Genomic DNA, 24,139 nt, shown 5'->3' with positions numbered 1-24,139 from the left:
ATACCTCAGGGCAATGGCATCCGTGAATTCTCTTTTGTTTAGGGTGAATCCCTTTGCCCTGATTGGTAGTGCTGTTAGCCAATTGGACGCCCTAACTTCCTGCGCTGGTGTTATCTTTCTTTTTATACAATTCGATAGCCAAGTTAAAAGTGCTCGAAGTTCCTCCTTCTGCCTCTCTTTCCTTCCCTTTGAAATGTCTCTTCTAATTTCTCTGCTTTCCTTTCCTACATGTTAGTCTCCTTCCGTTGATTTTGTGACACAGTATTGTTTGTCAAGGAGGACGTAAGTTTCAGGGTGTTTCGGTGTTCTATGTCGGCAAGGTTTAGGGGGTTGGAGATGCCTTGCCCTCCCATTCTAGGTAGAAGTTCATTAAGTTTTCTTTCCTCTTCGTTTATTGTCGGCCCGTTGGCTCGTTTCTGATGTTTTCTTCAAGGGGTATTAGTAGGTTAGTGATGTTTGGTACTGTCCTTAATACGTAGTTCCATTTATGTTTAACACCATATATGAATGCGGCATATGCCGCCTGCGGTTCGGTCTTTGCAAAGTTGGCTAGAAACCTAGCTTCCGCCACCCATTCGTTAACTTTCTTTTCAACATATTGCTTTTTAAAAGATTCAGAGCCGATCACTGCACCGAGATGTCTTTCCCACTCTTTTGTTACCTTCACTTCACTGTCCTCAAGCGGAATTTTGGCATTGTCAAAGTACTCTCGCTTCACTATGAGGACAGACTTCTTTGCATTCGGGATGTAACTCAAGTCCGAGCCGTATGCCAGCACCAGATCCCACCACTTTTTTAAGTCAGCTACTTTTCCTACCCCCGTGAGGTCATCTGCATATGCTACCTGTTTAACCCTCGTGTCCTCATATTGTATCCTCTGCTGCAGGTGCATTAGACCAAGGGCGTACATTGCCATGGCCATTACTGCTACTACTACTGCTACCAGTACTACTATTGCTGCTGCTGCTACTACTACTACTACTACTACTACTACTACTACTACTACTACTACTACTACTACTACTACTACTACTACTACTACTACTACTACTACTACTACTACTACTACTACTACTACTACTACTACTACTACCACTACTTCTTCGTCTGCACGAGGTTCTACACCATGGACTCTTAACCTGGGGTCCATGGACCCCTTTGGCGTCCGTAGATGGGCTTCAGGGGCTCCGTAAGGATATGAAAATTAACATTTATATTCGCTATACAGCCTTCACTCCTGTCCCAATCTTGTCACGTTGTCAAAGACCACTCCACAGTTTCATATTCTTATTAAAAGCAAACAACAACAACCTTCTCATATGTATGTGACAATCTAATTTCGATAAATAAAGTACATTATACACATTGCATGTAATGTTGTGTTAATGTGAATATTGCTGGAGACGGGGGTTCATAGCTTTCGTCAGATTCTTAAATGGGTCCATGACCCAAAAAAAGATAAGAACCAGTGTAGAATCTAAACTAATCTATATGAAACTGTTTGGTATTAACCAGAGCAAAGTATTAAAAATTGTAATTCAATTGAAGGAGCTGGGTCGACCCTTTTGCTCATTGGAAACCAGATTCATTCGTGATCATAGATGTCGTATTTTTCATTTATATATATATATATATATTGTAAGTTGTGTATTTCCCCTATATATTTCTTTATACTTAACACAAGAAATAGGAATGGAAATTGTACATACATAGGAAAAGATCATATGCTGTTAAATAAGGATAGGTGCTTCGGTGGAGGTAGTATATTTATTCTAACATGCCTACTAGTGCCAAAGGGTTGATTTCCATCCTTCAAAACCTGTCTTCATGACCGCTTCACCTCTCTGCTTCTCTCACCTTCACTTTGGCCACGACTTAAAAGCCGTCAGGTCTTCCTCTTTCTCAGTCATTCCTCCTACTCCACACCATGAAGTTCCTCGTATTTGGTAAAAAAAAAATATTGCTCATATCATTGTCCTATAATCAGTCATTAAGTAAATGAAATATGTATATCATATAAGAAATTTCATTAGAATTTGTGTCTACATGTTTTTGGTTGGTATTGTTCTTATTATTTCTTGTTGTAATTTGCAGTTCTACTACTTGGAAGTGCTTTGGCGCGTCAGTTATCCCTAGGCAAAGATCCCCCTTCAGTAAGACTTGCTCGTCCGGGATTCTTCGACAGCCGTTCAAATCAGTTCAACAGTCAGTTCCAAGGGTATCAGTATCAGTCCACTTCGTCAGGTGTTCAAGGAGTCGCTGGTAACCAAAACACTCATTTCCAGCCCAGCTCCCCTGCTGGTCATAGGCAAAGTGAAACATTTCAGTCGTCCTCTTTTACCAATCAAGATCAGAACCGGCCCCACACAAATTCTCAATTTAGTGATCAAAGCCACGACCAATTCCAACCAGGATCATCACTCACCAGTGATGGACAGAACTTATTCCGAACTGGGTCTTCTTTCACCAATCAACAGGAAAGCACCAACGTTTTCTCTGGACCCTCACTGGATAACCAACAGAACATTAACTCTCAAACAGGGCTCTCCATAAACGGCCAGAATCAAATTTCATTCCATAGTGGGACTTTTTCTTCTGATCAGGGGCTAGATAGTCAGCTTGATCTCGATTCTTCAGTGGGTACACAGAACAAAAAGAACTCGCTTGCTTCTGGGTCCTTCTTCAGTAGTCATGAAACAGATAATCAATTCGACTCCTCTTCCTCCAACAATCAGGGACATAACAATCAGTTCCAGTCTAGTTCTCCATTAAACGGTCAAGGGCAAAATAATCAGTTCCAGCCTTCTTCCTTTAGCACTCAAAGAGAAAGGAATGAGTTCCAGACTGGTTCTTCCTCTGTCGGACAAGGTCAGAAAAATCAGTTCCAGTATGGTACTTCATTCAACAATCAAGGACAAAGAAATCAGTTCCAGTATAGTTCTTCTTTAAGCAGTCAAGGACAAAATGATAAGTTTCAGTCAGGTTCTTCCTCACTTAGTCAGGGAAAAAATGATCCAACCCAGTCCGGTACTTCGTTCACAAATCATGGCCCAAACAATCAGTTCCAGTCAGATTTGTCTCCAAAAAGTCAGGAACAAATAAATTTATTCCAGTCTGAATCGTCTCTCATCAATGAGAAGCAAAGAAGTCAATCGCACTCAGGCTCTTCCGCAAACAGTCAGGGACAAAACGACCAATTCCACACCGATTCATCTTCCAATAGTCATGGACAAGACAACCATTTCCATTTAGGCTCTTTTTTCAATGGTCAGGGACAGAATGATCGCGTCCAACATTCACTTTTTATCAAAAAGAATCAGAGCAATCGATTCCAACCTGAACCCCCCTTCAGCAGTCAGGGACAAAAGAACCGATTCCAGTCTGGCTCCTCCTTCAGTAGTCAAGGACAAAGTGACCAATTCCAGTCTGGGTCACCCTTCAGCAGTCAAGGGCAAAGTGACCGATTCCAGTCTGGATCCCCCTCCAACAGTCAGGGACAAAAGAACCGATTCCAATCTGAATCCTCCTTCAGTAGTGAAGGACAAAATGACCGATTCCAGTCTGGATCCCCTGACAATAGTCAGGGACAAAGTGACCGATTCCAGTCTGGATCCTCATTCAGCAGTCAGGGGCAAAGTGACCGAGTCCAGTCTGGATCCCCCTCTAACAGTCAGGGACAAAAGAACCAATTCCAGTCTGGATCCTCCTTTAGTAAACAGGGACAAAGTGACCGATTCCAGTCTGGCTCCTCCTTCAGCAGTCAGGGACAAAGTGACCGATTCCAGTCTGGATCCCCCTCCAACAGTCAGGGACAAAAGAACCGATTCCAGTCTGGATCTTCCTTCAATAGTCAAGGACAAAGTGACCGATTCCAGTCTGGATCCCCCTTTAGTAGTCAGGGACAAAGCGACCGATTCCAGTCTGGATCCTCTCACAGTAGTCGAGGACAAAGTGACCGATTCCAGCCTGGATCCTCCTTTAGTAGTCAGGGACAAAGTGACCGATTCCAGTCCGGATCCTCCTTCGATGGTCAGGGACAAAACAATCGTTTCCAATCTGGATCATCTTTCAGTGGCCAAGGACAAAACAACTTATTCCAGCAAAGATCCAATTTTGGAAACACATTCCAATTAGACCAGTTCCAGCAGGACCTCATGACTTCTTTCGACGGTGAAATTGAGCCCCTCAACCTCCCATCCGGCTCGAGCTCCCGGCTAGGAAGTGTCGACACATCCTTCCAGTGCACTGGCCGGCCCTACGGTTATTACGCCGACCAGGGCAACAACTGCCGCGTCTTCCACGTGTGCAACCCACATGCTTTCCCCGACGGCCGTGGAGATACTACCCAGTATAGTTTCATATGCGGTGAGGGCTCCATCTTCGACCAGAACGAACTAACGTGTGTGGAGGAGTACGCAGCTCTTCAGTGTTCTGAGGCCTCCAACTACTACTTCCGAAATGAAGATTTCACAAAGACTCAAAATCAACAATAGTCGACTTCATTTGACCAAACGAGAAGTGGTCATTTAAGATTTTACTTTATTATGTACTAAATGTGATCAAATAAAGCTGTTGAACTTAATAACTAACTATCATTTCCAATATCCTGTGAAATATGACTTATGGATATCACATGCCACACACGTACCAAAACTTACTATGTTGCTATCCTCAAGTTACTTGCTCAACTCCCAACAACAGAAAAGAAGAAAAATAAAAATGCATCATATATAAATGGTTTATGATATCACTCCAGAACTGATCATTTTGCAGCCTACATATTCGTCACAATAGAACATAGATTGTGGTCTATGTTCTTTTCTTCAGTTATTTTCGATTATCTTCACTAGTCATTCCTAATCAACTTAATGCTAGTCTACCGTTTGTATATCTTGGCGGATGCTATTGCGAAATATTGCCATCATTTCTTTTGCAAAAAGTCTTAATTACCAATAGCATAATGTCATTTGTCATCAACGTGAGAAAAAATTAAAGCTCCCTTCATTCTCTTTTCTAGTTGCTATTTTTGTGGTTGTTGTTGATGCCATTGTTGTTTCTGTTTTTATTATTGTTGTGCTTCTTTTTTTTTTCTTCTTCTTCGTCTTCTTCTTTTTTGGGAAAGTTACATGGAAACCTAGAATCTGAATGTGAAAATCACCTATGAATCTCGGTTATGTAATTCGCTTAAAAAGATGATTTATTCAACCTAGAGTTGACTACACTACTACACTGCAATCCACATGGGCCATTCGGATTTCGCCATTTTCTGGTTGTTATTAAAGAAAATATTTTAAACTTGTGGCTTCTATTCACCTGCTTGAGGAAATTCATCAAAACTATATATATATATATATATATACATATATATATATATATATATATATATATATATATATATATATATATATATATATATATATATATATATATAAATAAACGTTTAGAGAAATACAAACGGCACTATTTTTTCATATTGTATCCTCTGCTGCAGGTGCATAAGACCAAGGGTGTACATTGCCATGGCCAGTACTACTACTACTACTACTACTACTACTACTACTACTACTACTACTACTACTACTACTACTACTACTACTACTACTACTACTACTACTACTACTGCAGGGGATTCACCTTAAACAAAAGAGAATTCACGGATGCCATTGCCCTGAGGTATGGATGGCCATTGGGAGGGCTGCCTAACAGATGTTCCTGTGGTGTATAATTTACTCCAGACCATGCGATGATATGCAAGCAGGGTGGATTCATTTGCATGCGACACGATGAGGTAAGAGATCTCACTGCCCAAATGCTTCAGGAGGTGTGCAAGGATGTGACTATCGAACCAACATTACTCCCACTAGGAGGGGAGAACTTCAGATACCGCACGTCCAACACATCTGATGAAGCAAGAGTGGATGTCAGCGCAAGAGGTTTCTGGACACGGGGGCAATTGGCTTTCTTTGACATGCGAATATTTGATCCGATGGCCCCCTGTTACAGCAACTTAACTATTGAGGCATTCCACTCCCGGAACGAGTATGAGAAGATCAGGATGTACGAAGAGCGCATACAGAATGTAGACCAGGGCTCATTCACTCCTATAACCTTTACGACTTCAGGTGGGATGGGTCATAGAGCATAGGCATTCTACGCTAGGCTGGCTGAGGTAATGGCTGAAAAGAAACAACAACCAAAAAGCAGCATTGTTTCATGGATGAGATGTAGACTGTCATTCTCACTCCTAAGATCAGCCCTCCTATGCCTGAGAGGTACCAGGTCCCCACCGCCCAAATCAACACATATACAAAACCTAGATTTTGAGCAGACGGTGGTTGACAGTAGGATAAATGAACTTTTGTACTAGGCATTATTAAAAATAAATAAATAAATAAATAAATGGATAAATAAAAGGGTCGTCGACCACAGTCATTGGCGGGAGAGGGGCCAATTAACTGTGTCTGTGGAAGACAGACCCCGCTGCTTCCACCACACAGTTCCACTACTACTACTACTACTACTATTATTACTACTTCTACTACTACTGTTGGAGAACTTCTAGAACTCTTCTAGAACGACACAGTCTCCTTTTTATCTACATCTAGACGAGTACGCGCATACATATGCACATGCATTGCACCACAACGGTGTAAGATGGTAGTCAATACCTAACGTACAAGAAAGGGTCAAGCGTCGCGGTCAAGTCTATTGTCCTGAGACTTCAAATTATCGGGGTCATGACCTCGGACGCGCACAGCTGTCACCAAACCCTTGGATTCCTGCTAACGAAGATATTGCCACTTCGACAATAAATTTCCATAAGGTTATTATCCTCACCAGTCTATATTCAGACACACACGTATATAAACGCTACAAAGTGATGTATCATCATTTCTTGTTAGCCCTGTATGTAAATTAAATCATTCCGATGTCTAGTCTCGCTGGAAACAGCGACAAGGTAAAAACAATTCCCTTATTGGCAACCTTGCCGGATTGATGTATATAATGAACCGTCCTCTTCGGAGAGCGGGAGATATTCACTCGAATAAAGACAAGAAACAAGGCTTGTTTTCCACGCCTCCAGAGAAGCCGCTACCACTCGAACGCTACCATATGTTGTGAACAACACCATCCAACACTACTACCACTACTACTACTAGTACTGCTACCAGTGCTACTGTTGCTGCTGCTGGTACTACTACTACTACTACTACTACTACTACTACTACTACTACTACTACTACTACTACTACTACTACTATTACTACTACTACTACTACGAACACTTCTTCGTCTGCACGACGTTCTACATCAAGGGCTAACTTGGGGTCAATGAACCCATTGGGAGTCCGTAGATGGTTTCAGGGGCTCCGTGAGGATGTGAAAATAAACATTTATATTCGCTATACAGCCTTTACTCCTGTCCCAATCTTGTCACGTTGTCAAAGACCACTCCACAGTTTCATATTCTTATTAAAAGCAAACAACAACAACCTTCTCATATGTATGAGACAATCTAATTTCTATAAATAAAGTACATTATACACATTGCATGTAATGTTGTGTTAATGTGAATATTGCTGGAGACGGGGGTTCATAGCTTTCGTCAGATTCTTAAATGGGTCCATGACCCCCCCCCCCAAAAAAAAAAGGATAAGAACCAGTGTAGAATGTACAATAACACAATGTAACACATGTTTTGTTTATTTGTATTTTTTCATGTTTATATATGTATTTCGTGTCACTGAATCCAAATATCACATTAGTTTTGACGTAACATCGATATTTCTTTATTTATTCTTGATTTTATATTTTATTGTTATATACGCAACCTTTCTCTACAGTAGTTAATTGATTCAATCTACTTTAGCATTCTAAGGATAATTATACAACATCTAGTATTTTTTTTCATAATATGAAGTGTATTTAAGAGCTACAATATAAGTAAGAACAAAATAAACAACACAACTTTGCACTACAAGTGTTTTGATGACTCTTCTCATGATTAGAAGTGCTTTGACGATCGAGATTTTCTAGAATGCATTCCTTTGTCTTTTCTGACTAGTGACCATATGTAATCTCCCATCATAGCAGTATTCCATCGTCCTTGATATCTTCTTTCCATAGTTGCGATATCCTGATGAAATCTCTCTCCATGCTCCTCACTGACAGCCCCCAAGTTTTCGGGGAAGAAATCTAGGTGAGAATGCAAGAAATGTATCTTCAAGGACATACGACAACCAAGTTTCCTGAAGTTCTCAATAAGCTTTGCCACTATTTGTTTATAATTAGGGTCCTTGTGATTTCCTAGGAATCCACGAACTACATCACGAAATGAACACCAAGCTTCTCTTTCAACTTTCGTCATCGCTCTTTCCAGTTTCTCCGACTTCAACATTTTGTTTACCTGGGGTCCAACAAATATACCACCCTTGAGCTTAGCCTCAGATAGCTTGGGAAACATGAGACAAATTTCTTGGAAAGTTTCGCCTCCAAAATCCAAAGTCTTCACAAACTGTTTAATTAACCCTAGCTTGATATGAAGTGGAGGTAATAAAACTTTTTTCGAATCTACTAGAGGCTGTCTGAGAACATTTAACATTCCTGGCTGCAGTTCAACTCTTTGGGGCCAATGAACTTTATTATAATGATCATCATCAGCCCTGCTGTCCCATAAACAAAGAAAACAGGAATACTTTGTGTATCCCCCTTGTAAGCCAAGCAAAAAGGCTAGCATCTTGAAATCACCACAAACATCCCATTTGAATTCAGCATAATTGATTTTTTCAAGAAGCTGTTTGACATTATGATAGTTTTCTTTCTTCTGTACTGAGTGTGCAAGAGGCAAAGATGGGTTTTTATTTCCATTGTGGAGCAATATTGCTTTGAGACTTCGTGTTGAGCTATCTATGAACAGTCGCCATTCTGCAGGATCATGTTCGAGTCCAAGGGCTGTAAACAAACCAGTAACATCCTTACAATAACACATATCATCACTAAAGTCATAGTAAATTTTAAATTCTTCATGTCGTTTCCGGTACACAGATGTCCTGCAGTCTTCTCCTAGTAGATTCCATTCTTTCATCCTTGATGTAAGAAGCTCAGCTCCTGACTTAGTAAGACCTAAATCTCTGATTAAGTCATCTAGCTCACTCTGACTTGGAAAGTGAGGCTCCGAAGTCGTTCTTGGTGCGAAATCTTCGTCTCCCATTTCATGGCTGCTGCTACCTGCTGACCCTTCAGATGAAATTTCCATTGCATCTTCCATCTGGAAAGAAAGAAATAACTAAATATAGCAACTTCAAAAAAGACGAATAGCATTAGTATTCCATATATCTTTAGGAAAGTGAATATATATTAACTACTTAATATTGAAGTTAATTAAAAGTAAAGAGAGTATGATAAAAATAAATTTGCATTTTCTGGTGGTTGTGGTACTGGTAAGCTATCATCATGTGGGACAGGTGCTCTAGATGATGGTATGTCTGAATACTGCAGAGCTTGTCTTCCTTTCACTTTCCTGTACTTCGTCACATCAATCATACAAAAGTAGCAGTCGTCGTGATGGTTCTTCGGCTCTCTCCATATTCTAGGAATGGCAAAAGGCATTGCCCTTCCTGTACCTCTCAGCCATCCTTCTAGAGTAGATCGGCAGCTTCCACATATCACATGAGGTGCCCATGGCTTGTCCTGGTCACCCATGGGCATTCCGAAATAGAGTCTGTACGCTATCCACACTTTAGCACCTCTCACGATCTTATGTAGTACTTGTTTTTTCCCAATATAATAACCACACACATAGCAAAATGTATCAGGAGAATTTTCACATCCTCTAGTAGCCATCTTAACAGGTAAATAGTTCAGTCATTGATCTGAAAGAGAAAATTAGATAAACATTTAGTAGCAGACCACATAACAATTCCAAAATATACATGGTAACATTGAAATTATATGTATTTCTATAACGGTCGATGATACAGAAAAAATAATTGCATATTTGAAATCAGCAGGAAAAATGGATTAATAAACTCTAAAAAAAAAATACAATAAACAAAACTTTTGAAAAAAAAAATGTTACGTTGTGTAATCTATATAAAACCAGAGCAAAGTATTAAAAATTGTAATCCAAGTGAAGGAGCTGGGTTGACCCTTTTGTTCATTGGGAACCAGATTCATCCGTTATCATAGATGTCATATCTTTTATTTATATTTATTTATTTTTTCCGTAAGTTGTGTATTTCCCCTGTATGTTTCCTTGTACTTAACAAAAAAAAAAAAAAAAGTGATGGAAATTGTGCATACATAGGAAAAGATCGCATGTTGTTAAATAAGGATAGGTGCTTCGGTGGAAGTAGTAAATCTAATCTGATATGCCTACTAGTGCCAAATGGTTGATTTCTATCCTTCAAAACCTGTCTTCATGACCGCATCACCTCTCTGCTTCTCTCACCTTCACTTTGGCCACGACTTAAAAGCCGTCAGGTCTTCCTCTTTCTCAGTCATTCCTCCTACTCCACACCATGAAGTTCCTCGTATTTGGTAAACAAAAATATTGCTCATATCATTGTCCTATAATCAGTCATTAAGTAAATGAAATATGTATATCATATTAGAAATTTCATTAGAATTTGTGTCTACATGTTTTTGGTTGGTGTTGTTCTTATTATTTCTTATTGTAATTTGCAGTTCTACTACTTGGAAGTGCTTTGGCTCGGCAGTTATCCTTAGACAATGATCCCCCTTCAGTAAGACTTGCTCGCCCGGGATTCTTCGACAACCGTTCAAATCAGTTCAACAGCCAGTTCCAAGAGCATCAGTATCAGTCCACTTCGTCAGGTGTTCAAGGAGTCGCTGGTAACCAAAACACTCATTTCCAGCCCAGCTCCTCTGCTGGTCACAGGCAAAGTGAAACATTCCAGTCGTCTTCTCTTACCAATCAAGATCAGAACCGGCCCCACACAAATTCTCAAATTAGAGATAAAATCCACGACCAATTCCAACCAGGATCATCACTCACCAGTGATGGACAGAACTTATTCCGAACTGGGTCTTCAATCACCAGTCAACAGGAAAGCACCAACGTTTTCTCTGGACCCTCACTGGATAACCAACAGAATATTAACTCTCAAACAGGGCTCTCCATCAACGACCAGAATCAAATTTCATTCCATAGTGGGACTTTTTCATCTGGTGAGGGGCTAGATAGTCAGCTTGATCTCGATTCTTCAGTGGGTACACAGAACCAAAAGAGCTCGCTTGCTTCCGGGTCTTTCTTCAGTAGTCATGAACCAAATAATCAATTCCACTCCACTTCCTCCAGGAATCAGGGACATAACAATCACTTCCATTCCAGTTCTCCATTGAACGGTCAAGGGCAAAATAATCAGTTCCAGTCTTCTTCTTTTAACACTCAAAGAGAAAGAAATCAGTTCCAGACTGGTTCTTCCTCTATCGGACAAGGACAGAAAAATCAGTTCCAGTATGGTACTTCATTCAGCAATCAAGGACAAAGAAATCAGTTCCAGTATAGTTCTTCTTTAAGCAGTCAAGGACAAAATGACAAGTTTCAGTCAGGTTCTTCCTCACTTAGTCAGGGAAAAAATGATCCAACCCAGTCCGGTACTTCGTTCACAAATCAGGGCCCAAACAATCAATTCCAGTCAGATTTGTCTCCAAAAAGTCAGAAACAAATAAATTTATTCCAGTCTGAATCGTCTCTCATCGATGAGAAGCAAAGAAGTCAGTCACACTCAGGCTCTTCCGCAAACAGTCAGGGACAAAACGACGTATTCCACACCCATTCATCTTCCAACAGTCAGGGACAAGACAACCGTTTCCATTTAGGCTCTTCTGTCAGTGGTCAGGGACAGAATGATCGCGTCCAACATTCACTTTTTATAAAGAAGAATCAGAGCGATCGATTCCAATCTGAACTCCCCTTCAGCGGTCAGGGACAAAATAACCGATTCCAGTCTGGCTCCTCCTTCAGTAGTCAAGGACAAAGTGACCAATTCCAGTCTGGATCCCCCTTCAGCAGTCAGGGGGAAAGTGACCGATTACAGTCTGGATCCCCCTCCAGTAGTCAAGGACAAAGTGACCGATTGCAGTCTGGATCCTCCTTCAGTAGTCAAGAACAAAGCGACCGATTCCAGTCGGGATCCTCCTTCAACAGTCAGGGGCAAAGTGACCGATTCCAGTCTGGATCCCCCTCCAACAGTCAGGAACAAAAGAACCAATTCCAATCTGGATCCTCCTTCAGTAGTCAAGGACAAAGTAACCGATTCCAGTCTGGATCCCCTGACAATAGTCTGGGACAAAGTGACCGATTCGAGTTTGGATCCCCCTCCAACAGTCAGGGACAAAATAACCGATTTCAATCTGGATCCTCCTTTAGTAGTCAAGAACAAAGTGACCGAGTCCAGTCTGGATCCCCCTTTAGTAGTCAAGGACAAAGTGACCGAGTCCAATCTGGATCCCCCTTTAGTAGTCAAGGACAAAGTGACCAATTGCAGTCTGGATCCCCCTTTAGTAGTCAAGGACAAAGCGACCGATTCCAATCTGGATCCCCCTTTAGTAGTCAGGGACAAAATGACCGATTCCAGTCTGGATCCTCTCACAGTAGTCGAGGACAAAGTGACCGATTCCAGTCTGGATCCTCCTTCAGCAATCAGGGACAAAACCACCGACTCCAATCTGGATCTACTCGCAGTAGTCAAAGCCAAAGTGACCGATTCCAGTCTGGATCCTCCTTCGATGGTCAGGGACAAAAGAATCGTTTCCAATCTGGATCCTCTTTTAGTGTTCAGGGACAAAACAATCTTTTCCAACATGGATCTTCTTTCAATGGCCAAGGACAAAACAACCTACTCCAGCAAAGATCGAATATAGGAAACACATTCCAACTGGATCAGTTCCAGCAGGACCTCATGACTTCTTTCGACAGTGAAATTGAGCCCCTCAACCTCCCATCCGGCTCGAGCTCCCGGCTAGGAAGTGTCGACACATCCTTCCAGTGCACTGGCCGGCCCTACGGTTATTACGCCGACCAGGGCAACAACTGCCGCGTCTTCCACGTGTGCAACCCACATGCTTTCCCCGACGGCCGTGGAGATACTACCCAGTATAGTTTCATATGCGGTGAGGGCTCCATCTTCGACCAGAACGAACTAACGTGTGTGGAGGAGTACGCAGCTCTTCCGTGTTCTGAGGCCTCCAACTACTACTTCCGAAATGAAGATTTCACAAAGACTCAAAATCAACAATAGCCGACTTCATTCTACCAAATGAGAAGTGGTCATTTAAGATTTTACTTTATTATGTACTAAATGTGATCAAATAAAGCTGTTGAACTTAATAACTAACTATCATTTCCAATATCCTGTGAAATATGACTTATGGATATCACATGCCACACACGTACCAAAACTTACTATGTTGCTATCCTCAAGTTACTTGCTCAACTCCCAACAACAGAAAAGAAGAAAAATAAAAATGCATCATATATAAATGGTTTATGATATCACTCCAGAACTGATCATTTTGCAGCCTACATATTCGTCACAATAGAACATAGATTCTGGTCTATGTTCTTTTCTTCAGTTATTTTCGATTATCTTCATTAGTCATTCCTAATCAACTTAATGCTAGTCTACCGTTTGTATATCTTGGCGGATGCTATTGCGAAATATTGCCATCATTTCTTTTGCAAAAAGTCTTAATTACCAATAGCATAATGTCATTTGTCATCAACGTGAGAAAAAATTAAAGCTCTCCCCCATTCTCTTTTCTAGTTGCTATTTTTGTGGTTGTTGTTGATGCCATTGTTGTTTCTGTTTTTATTATTGTTGTGCTTTTTTTTTTTTTTCTTCTTCGTCCTCTTCTTTTTTGGGAAAGTTACATGGAAACCTAGAATCTGAATGTGAAAATCACCTATGAATCTCGGTTATGTAATTCGCTTAAAAAGATGATTTATTCAACCTAGAGTTGACTACACTACTACACTGCAATCCACATGGGCCATTCGGATTTCGCCATTTTCTGGTTGTTATTAAAGAAAATATTTTAAACTTGTGGCTTCTATTCACCTGCTTGAGGAAATTCATCAAAACTATATATATATATATATATATATATATATATATATATATATATATATATATATATATATATAAACGTTTAGAGAAATACAAACGGCACTATTTTTTCATATTGTATCCTCTGCTGCAGGTGCATAAGACCAAGGGTGTACATTGCCATGGCCAGTACTATTACTACTACTGCAGGGGATTCACCTTAAACAAAAGAGAATTCACGGATGCCATTGCCCTGAGGTATGGATGGCCATTGGGAGGGCTGCCTAACAGATGTTCCTGTGGTGTATAATTTACTCCAGACCATGCGATGATATGCAAGCAGGGTGGATTCATTGGATGCGACACGATGAGGTAAGAGATCTCACTGCCCAAATGCTTCAGGAGGTGTGCAAGGATGTGACTATCGAACCAACATTACTCCCACTAGGAGGGGAGAACTTCAGATACCGCACGTCCAACACATCTGATGAAGCAAGAGTGGATGTCAGCGCAAGAGGTTTCTGGACACGGGGGCAATTGGCTTTCTTTGACATGCGAATATTTGATACGATGGCCCCCTGTTACAGCAACTTAACTATTGAGGCATCCCACTCCCGGAACGAGTATGAGAAGATCAGGATATACGATACAGAATGTAGACCAGGGCTCATTCACTCCTATAACCTTTACGACTTCAGGTGGGATGGGTGCTAGAGCAAAGGCATTCTACGCTCGGCTGGCTGAGGTAATGGCTGAAAAGAAACAACAACCAAAAAGCAGCATTGTTTCATGGATGAGATGTAGACTGTCATTCTCACTCCTAAGATCAGCCCTCCTATGCCTGAGAGGTACCAGGTCCCCACCGCCCAAATCAACACATGTACAAAACCTAGATTTTGAGCAGACGGTGGTTGACAGTAGGATAAATGAACTTTTGTACTAGGCATTATTAAAAATAAATAAATAAATAAATGGATAAATAAAAGGGTCGTCGACCACAGTCATTGGCGGGAGAGGGGCCAATTAACTGTGTCTGTGGAAGACAGACCCCGCTGCTGCCACCACACAGTTCCACTACTACTACTACTACTACTACTATTATTACTACTTCTACTACTACTGTTGGAGAACTTCTAGAACTCTTCTAGAACGACACAGTCTCCTTTTTATCTACATCTAGACGAGTACGCGCATACATATGCACATGCATTGCACCACAACGGTGTAAGATGGTAGTCAATACCTAACGTACAAGAAAGGGTCAAGTGTTGCGGTCAAGTCTATTGTCCTGAGACTTCAAATTATCGGGGTCATGACCTCGGACGCGCACAGCTATCACCAAACCCTTGGATTCCTGCTAACAAAGATATTGCCACTTCGACAATACATTTCCATAAGGTTATTATCCTCACCAGTCTATATTCAGACACACACGTATATAAACGCTACAAAGTGATGTATCATCATTTCTTGTTAGTCTTGTATGTAAATTAAATCATTCCGATGTCTAGTCTCGCTGGAAACAGCGACAAGGTAAAAAAAATTCCCTTGTCGGCAACCTTGCCGGATTGATGTATATAATGAACCGTTCCTCTTCGGAGAGCGGGAGATATTCACTCGAATAAAGACAAGAAACAAGGCTTGTTTTCCACGCCTCCAGAGAAGCCGCTACCACTCGAACGCTACCATATGTTGTAAACAACACCATCCAACACTACTACCACTACTACTACTAGTACTGCTACCAGTGCTACTGTTGCTGCTGCTGGTACTACTACTACTACAACTACTACTACTACTACTACTACTACTACTACTACTACTACTACTACTACTACTACTACTACTACTACTACTACGAACACTTCTTCGTCTGTACGACGTTCTACATCAAGGGCTAACTTGGGGTCAATGAACCCATTGGGAGTCAGTAGATGGTTTCAGGGGCTCCGTGAGGATATGAAAATAAACATTTATATTCGCTATACAGCCTTTACTCCTGTCCCAATCTTGTCACGTTGTCAAAGACCACTCCACAGTTTCATATTCTTATTAAAAGCAAACAACAACAACCTTTTCATATGTATGAGACAATCTAATTTCTATAAATAAAGTACATTATACACATTGCATGTAATGTTGTGTTAATGTGAATATTGCTGGAGACGGGGGTTCATAGGATAAGAACCAGTGTAGAATGTCCAATAACACAATGTAACACATGTTTTGTTTATTTGTATTTTTCATGTTTGTATATGTATTTCGTGTCACTGAATCCAAATATTACATTAGTTTTGACGTAACATCGATATTTATTCTTGATTTTATATTTTATTGTTATATATGCAACCTTTCTCTACAGTAGTTAATTGATTCAATCTACTTTAGCATTCTAAGGATAATTATACAACATCTAGTATTTTTTTCATAATATGAAGTGTATTTAAGAGCTACAATATTAGTAAGAACAAAATAAACAACACAACTTTGCACTGCAAGTGTTTTGATGACTCTTCTCATGATTAGAAGTGCTTTGACGATCGAGATTTTCTAGAATGCATGCTTTCGTCTTTTCTGACTAGTGACCATATGTAATCTCCCATCATAGCAGTATTCCATCGTCCTTGATATCTTCTTTCCATAGTTGCGATATCCTGATGAAATCTCTCGCCATGCTCCTCACTGACACTCCCCAAGTTTTCGGGGAAGAAATCTAGGTGAGAATGCAAGAAATGTATCTTCAAGGACATACGACAACCAAGTTTCCTGAAGTGCTCAATAAGCTTTGCCACTATTTGTTTATAATTAGGGTCCTTGTGATTTCCTAGGAATCCACGAACTACATCACGAAATAAACACCAAGCTTCTCTTTCAACTTTCGTCATCGCTCTTTCCAGTTTCTCCGACTTCAACATTTTGTTTACCTGGGGTCCAACAAATATACCACCCTTGAGCTTAGCCTCAGATAGCTTGGGAAACATGAAACAAATTTCTTGGAAAGTTTCGCCTCCAAAATCCAAAGCCTTCACAAGCTGTTTAATTAACCCTAGCTTGATATGAAGTGGGGGTAATAAAACTTTTTTCGAATCTACTAGAGGCTGTCTGAGAACATTTAACATTTCTGGCTGCAGTTCAACTCTTGGGGGCCAATGAACTTTATTATAATGATCATCATCAGCCCTGCTGTCCCATAAACAAAGAAAACAGGAATACTTTGTGTATCCCCCTTGTAAGCCAAGCAAAAAGGCTAGCATCTTGAAATCACCACAAACATCCCATTTGAATTCAGCATAATTGATTTTTTCAAGAAGCTGTTTGACATTATGATAGTTTTCTTTCTTCTGTACTGAGTGTGCAAGAGTCAAAGATGGGTTTTTATTTCCATTGTGGAGCAATACTGCTTTGAGACTTCGTGTTGAGCTATCTATGAACAGTCGCCATTCTGCAGGATCATGTTCGAGTCCAAGGGCTGTAAACAAACCAGTAACATCCTTACAATAACACATATCATCACTAAAGTCATAGTAAATTTTAGATTCTTCATGTCGTTTCCGGTACACAGATGTCCTGCTGTCTTCTCCTAGTAGATTCCATTCTTTCATCGTTTTGCTCTACTGGAGGATGAAGTGGCTGAAAACCAGGAGTTCTTGGTGGTGGGGTACTCCATGGTGCGAGGCTATGACGATATCCTGCAGCGGAAGACTAAGCGACGTTGCAAGCTTGTATGTCAACCGGGCCGTGGGATCGTCGATTGTACCCAGTCCATCAGGGAGCAAGGACGGAAGAACACGGTTACGATTGTTCATACGGGAAGTAACGATGTAGGTAGGGTGAGATCAGAGGAGCTTGTTCGGAATTACAAGGTCCTCCTTCAGGAGATGAAGGAACGTGGGAGCCCTCACGTAGTCTGTGGGATCCTCCCGAGGATCTACGCAGGCTCGTGTTGGAACAGTAGAGCCATAGGGAGCAATGATAGGATATCGCAGTTGTGCACACAATTAGGATACCACTTTCTTGATCCTTGGTATCTCTTTTCTAGGCGCCATGACCTTTACGCTTCTGATGGGATCCACCTTACCCGCAGAGGCAAAGATGTTCTTACAAACCTCATTGTGGGAGTTTGTAATGAACTAGCTCCTTTTTTAGGGTAGAAGCCCAAAGGGAAGGGGAAATAGAATGTACTTGGGAAAACAGTGTAGAGTATAGCATTAATGTAGAACAATGTGCCAATATAGGACAAAATATAATTTTAGGATATAATGTCGCTAGAGGACGAAATGTCACATTAGGATGTAATTTCATAGGACAAAATGTCGCAATGGGATGTAATGAGAGTGGAGGACAAAAGATCACGATGGGAAGTAATGATAGTGGAGAACAAAGTATCACGATAGGATGTAATGATAATGGAGAAAATATCACGATAGGATATAATGTCAGTGAAGGACAAAATATAATTTTAGGAAGGGATACCGGACAGAATGTCAATGAAGGCCAAAATATCATGATAGGATGTAATGTCTCTAGAGGACGAAATGTCACATTAGGATGTAATGTCATAGGACAAAATGTTGCAATGGGATATAATGACAGTGGAGGACAAAAGATCACGATGGGAAGTAATGATAGTGGAGAACAAAATATCACGATAGGATGTAATGATAATGGAGGAGAAAATATCACGGTAGGATATAATGTCAGTGATAGTGGAGAACATAATATCACGATAGGATGTAATGATAATAGAGGAGAAAATATCACGGTAGGATGTAATGATAATAGAGGAGAAAATATCACGGTAGGATATAATGTCAGTGAAGGACAAAATATAATTTTAGGAAGGGATACCGGACAGAATGTCAATGAAGGCCAAAATATCAAGATAGGATGTAATGTCAGTGGAAGACAAAAGATCACGATGGGATGTAATTATAGTGGAGGAAAAAATATCATGTACTTTAATGCTCGCAGTATTAGGAACAAATTTCAAGAAATACAGGCGTATGTCAAAAGCGAAAATCCCGATATGATAGGAATAACTGAGACATGGTTAAATGGTACAGAGTTCGAAGCTGAATTTAATATTGCGGGATTTAAACACTTTCATCAGGATAGAAACCACAAGAAAGGTGGGGGTGTTCTATTGTACGTTAAAAAATAATGTTCATGCTTGTGTTTTAGAGAAAGTGAAACAGGATGCATATGATAGTTTGTGGGTTGAGTTAACCCAAACAAGTGGACAAAAAATGAATATAGGTGTAATATATAGGCCAAAGACATTATCATTAGCAGACGACCAACTGTTATTTCAAGAACTGTCTAGTTTCTGCAACCGGGATTTATTGATAATGGGTGATTTCAATTTTACTGACATTGATTGGACGACCCTTGAACATGGCCATATAGGTAGTCGCTTGATTGATTTTCTTGGTGACAATTACTTAATTCAGCATGTAAAAGAGCCCACAAGATATGGAAACTTACTCGATCTTTTGATCACTAGCCGCGAAAGCATGGTAACTGATGTAGAAGTCGGTGAATCTGTTGCAAATAGCGATCACAACTTAGTTAGATTCAAACTCCTAAACAATTTTAGAATAGATACTTGTGTTTCTAAAATACCTGATTTCAGTAAAGCTCAGTTCATAGGACTACGTCAGGAGCTTCAGCTTACAGATTGGGAGGCAAAATTAAACGAAAGACCTGTAGATCAGATGTGGGAAATATTTCAAAATACGCTCACTAAGATGATTCAAACTTACATTCCTTTTAAGGACAGACGTCCCCCAAATCAGGCTCGCCCAAAGTGGCTCGACAAAGAAACTGAAAAAAGTATTGCTAAAAAGAGACAGGCTTATAAGAAATATAAGTGCTCGGGTGCATCTAATGACTAAGAAAGTTATGTATCAATACAGAGAGATTTAAAAAAGACAATAAGAAAAAGAAAACGACAATACGAAATGAACATCGCTGATAAATCCAAAGAGAATCCCAAAGAATTCTATAGTTACATTAGAGATAAAAAGGTTGTTAGGAATCACATTGGTCCACTATTATCTGCTGACGGTCAACTTGAATATTCAAATGAAGGAATGTGTAATATCTTAAACAATTATTTTAGCTCGGTATTCGTAAACGAAACACCTCAAAGTGAATTCCAAACTGAAAACTGTGAAAAGTCTGGGGTAAACTTACTCACTACGGTAAATATAACAAAAGAAAAAATTAAAAGGTGTATAGACAAACTCAAAGTTAATAAAACACCAGGGCCCGACGGTTGGCATCCAAGAATCTTAAAGGAAATAAAAAATGAGATTGTTGTTCCATTAGAAATCATTTTCAAGAAATCCATCATATCCGGAGATGTCCCAAGAGAATGGAAGCTAGCTAACGTTACTCCCATATTCAAAAAAGGTGACAAAAAGAAACCAAATAACTATAGGCCTATAAGTTTGACTTCAATCGTAGGAAAAATAATGGAAACTATCATCAGAGATGCTATCGAACATCATTTAGAAAGTAACCGTTTGATAAATGATAGCCAGCATGGTTTCAGACGGAAACGTTCTTGCGTGACTAACTTACTCGAATTCTACAACACAGTTATCTCGAATTATGACAAAAGAAACAATATAGATTTAATATATCTAGACTTTGCAAAAGCTTTTGATACCGTCCCACACGAAAGACTACTTACTAAATTAGCTTTGCATGGAATAAGTGGTAGCCTATTAGGTTGGACTAGTAATTGGTTGAATGGTCGAAAACAGAGAGTTGTTTTAAATGGAAAAACTTCTGGATGGAAAAGTGTTGCAAGTGGAGTTCCTCAGGGTTCCGTTCTTGGGCCACTTCTATTCATAGTATATATAAATGATATAGACCATGGACTAAAATCTACTGTTTCCAAATTTGCTGATGATACAAAACTGTGCGGAGTGGCAAATGATCACTCAAACCAATTAGATATTCAAGAAGATTTAGATCAATTACAGCAATGGTCTGAAAAGTGGCTAATGAAAGAGAAAATTAGATAAACATTTAGTAGCAGACCACATAACAATTCCAAAATATACATGGTAACATTGAAATTATATGTATTTCTATAACGGTCGATGATACAGAAAAAATAATTGCATATTTGAAATCAGGAAAAATGGATTAATAAACTCTAAAAAAAATACAATAAACAAAACTTTTGAAAAAAAATTTTACGTTGTGTAATCTATATAAAACTGTTTGGTATTAACCAGAGCAAAGTATTAAAAATTGTAATCCAAGTGAAGGAGCTGGGTTGACCCTTTTGTTCATTGGGAACCAGATTCATCCGTTATCATAGATGTCATATCTTTTATTTATATTTATTTATTTTTTCCGTAAGTTGTGTATTTCCCCTGTATGTTTCTTTGAACTTAAAAAAAAAAGTGATGGAAATTGTGCATACATAGGAAATGATCGCATGTTGTTAAATAAGGATAGGTGCTTCGGTGGAAGTAGTATATCTAATCTGATATGCCTACTAGTGCCAAATGGTTGATTTCTATCCTTCAAAACCTGTCTTCATGACCGCATCACCTCTCTGCTTCTCTCACCTTCACTTTGGCCACGACTTAAAAGCCGTCAGGTCTTCCTCTTTCTCAGTCATTCCTCCTACTCCACACCATGAAGTTCCTCGTATTTGGTAAAAAAAAATATTGCTCATATCATTGTCCTATAATCAGTCATTAAGTAAATGAAATATGTATATCATATTAGAAATTTCATTAGAATTTGTGTCTACATGTTTTTGGTTGGTGTTGTTCTTATTATTTCTTATTGTAATTTGCAGTTCTACTACTTGGAAGTGCTTTGGCTCGGCAGTTATCCTTAGACAATGATCCCCCTTCAGTAAGACTTGCTCGCCCGGGATTCTTCGACAACCGTTCAAATCAGTTCAACAGCCAGTTCCAAGAGCATCAGTATCAGTCCACTTCGTCAGGTGTTCAAGGAGTCGCTGGTAACCAAAACACTCATTTCCAGCCCAGCTCCTCTGCTGGTCACAGGCAAAGTGAAACATTCCAGTCGTCTTCTCTTACCAATCAAGATCAGAACCGGCCCCACACAAATTCTCAATTTAGTGATCAAAGCCACGGCCAATTCCAACCAGGATCATCACTCACCAGTGATGGACAGAACTTATTCCGAACTGGGTCTTCAATCACCAGTCAACAGGAAAGCACCAACGTTTTCTCTGGACCCTCACTGGATAACCAACAGAATATTAACTCTCAAACAGGGCTCTCCATCAACGACCAGAATCAAATTTCATTCCATAGTGGGACTTTTTCATCTGGTGAGGGGTTAGATAGTCAGCTTGATCTCGATTCTTCAGTGGGTACACAGAACCAAAAGAGCTCGCTTGCTTCCGGGTCTTTCTTCAGTAGTCATGAACCAAATAATCAATTCCACTCCACTTCCTCCAGCAATCAGGGACATAACAATCACTTCCATTCCAGTTCTCCATTGAACGGTCAAGGGCAAAATAATCAGTTCCAGTCTTCTTCTTTTAACACTCAAAGAGAAAGAAATCAGTTCCAGACTGGTTCTTCCTCTGTCGGACAAGGACAGAAAAATCAGTTCCAGTATGGTACTTCATTCAGCAATCAAGGACAAAGAAATCAGTTCCAGTATAGTCCTTCTTTAAGCAGTCAAGGACAAAATGACAAGTTTCAGTCAGGTTCTTCCTCACTTAGTCAGGGAAAAAACGATCCAACCCAGTCCGGTACTTCGTTCACAAATCAGGGACCAAACAATCAGTTCCAGTCAGATTTGTCTCCAAAAAGTCAGAAACAAATAAATTTATTCCAGTCTGAATCGTCTCTCATCGATGAGAAGCAAAGAAGTCAGTCACACTCAGGCTCTTCCGCAAACAGTCAGGGACAAAACGACGTATTCCACACCGATTCATCTTCCAACAGTCAGGGACAAGACAACCGTTTCCATTTAGGCTCTTCTGTCAGTGGTCAGGGACAGAATGATCGCGTCCAACATTCACTTTTTATAAAGAAGAATCAGAGCGATCGATTCCAATCTGAACTCCCCTTTAGCGGTCAGGGACAAAAGAACCGATTCCAGTCTGGCTCCTCCTTCAGTAGTCAAGGACAAAGTGACCAATTCCAGTCTGGATCCCCCTTCAGCAGTCAGGGGGAAAGTGACCGATTACAGTCTGGATCCCCCTCCAATAGTCAAGGACAAAGTGACCGATTGCAGTCTGGATCCTCCTTCAGTAGTCAAGAACAAAGCGACCGATTCCAGTCGGGATCCCCCTTCAGGAGTCAGGGGCAAAGTGACCGATTCCAGTCTGGATCCCCCTCCAACAGTCAGGAACAAAAGAACCAATTCCAATCTGGATCCTCCTTCAGTAGTCAAGGACAAAGTAACCGATTCCAGTCTGGATCCCCTGACAATAGTCTGGGACAAAGTGACCGATTCCAGTTTGGATCCGCCTCCAACAGTCAGGGACAAAATAACCGATTTCAATCTGGATCCTCCTTTAGTAGTCAAGAACAAAGTGACCGAGTCCAGTCTGGATCCCCCTTTAGTAGTCAAGGACAAAGTGACCGAGTCCAATCTGGATCCCCCTTTAGTAGTCAAGGACAAAGTGACCAATTCCAGTCTGGATCCCCCTTTAGTAGTCAAGGACAAAGCGACCGATTCCAATCTGGATCCCCCTTTAGTAGTCAGGGACAAAATGACCGATTCCAGTCTGGATCCTCTCACAGTAGTCGAGGACAAAGTGACCGATTCCAGTCTGGATCCTCCTTCAGCAATCAGGGACAAAACCACCGACTCCAATCTGGATCTACTCGCAGTAGTCAAAGCCAAAGTGACCGATTCCAGTCTGGATTCTCCTTCGATGGTCAGGGACAAAACAATCGTTTCCAATCTGGATCCTCTTTTAGTGTTCAGGGACAAAACAATCTTTTCCAACATGGATCTTCTTTCAATGGCCAAGGACAAAACAACCTACTCCAGCAAAGATCGAATATAGGAAACACATTCCAACTGTATTAGTTCCAGCAGGACCTCAT

General features: G+C 40.4%; 3 protein-coding genes across 3 annotated transcripts in view; all 3 read left to right on the top strand.

Moving 5' to 3' along the window:
• The first annotated feature begins 1,863 nt into the window (after nucleotides 1–1,863).
• Nucleotides 1,864–4,579, top strand: LOC143021506 (uncharacterized). Its single transcript, XM_076179081.1, has 2 exons — nucleotides 1,864–1,946; nucleotides 2,095–4,579. The coding sequence occupies exons 1-2, from the start codon at nucleotides 1,928–1,930 to the stop codon at nucleotides 4,491–4,493; spliced, it is 2,418 nt and encodes an 805-aa protein (XP_076035196.1). The 5' UTR covers nucleotides 1,864–1,927; the 3' UTR covers nucleotides 4,494–4,579.
• A 17,077-nt stretch (nucleotides 4,580–21,656) lies between these two features.
• Nucleotides 21,657–24,135, top strand: LOC143021706 (uncharacterized). Its single transcript, XM_076179356.1, has 2 exons — nucleotides 21,657–21,750; nucleotides 21,898–24,135. Exons 1-2 carry the CDS (start codon nucleotides 21,732–21,734, stop codon nucleotides 24,120–24,122), a joined length of 2,244 nt encoding a protein of 747 aa, XP_076035471.1. The 5' UTR covers nucleotides 21,657–21,731; the 3' UTR covers nucleotides 24,123–24,135.
• Nucleotides 24,136–24,137: 2 nt separating this feature from the next.
• LOC143021399 (uncharacterized) overlaps nucleotides 24,138–24,139 on the top strand; it is a 339-nt gene continuing 337 nt past the window's right edge. Inside the window, exon 1 of the mRNA XM_076178835.1 lies at nucleotides 24,138–24,139. This exon is cut by the window's right edge and continues 337 nt beyond it. Coding sequence (XP_076034950.1) covers nucleotides 24,138–24,139 — 2 coding nt within the window.

Source organism: Oratosquilla oratoria, chromosome 42, assembly GCF_046742065.1.
Source record: "Oratosquilla oratoria isolate Oo_2021 chromosome 42, ASM4674206v1, whole genome shotgun sequence".
Classification (NCBI taxonomy): Eukaryota; Metazoa; Arthropoda; class Malacostraca; order Stomatopoda; family Squillidae; genus Oratosquilla; species Oratosquilla oratoria.
Note: the sequence above shows the minus strand (reverse complement) of the source record. Positions and strands in the feature narration are given on the sequence as shown.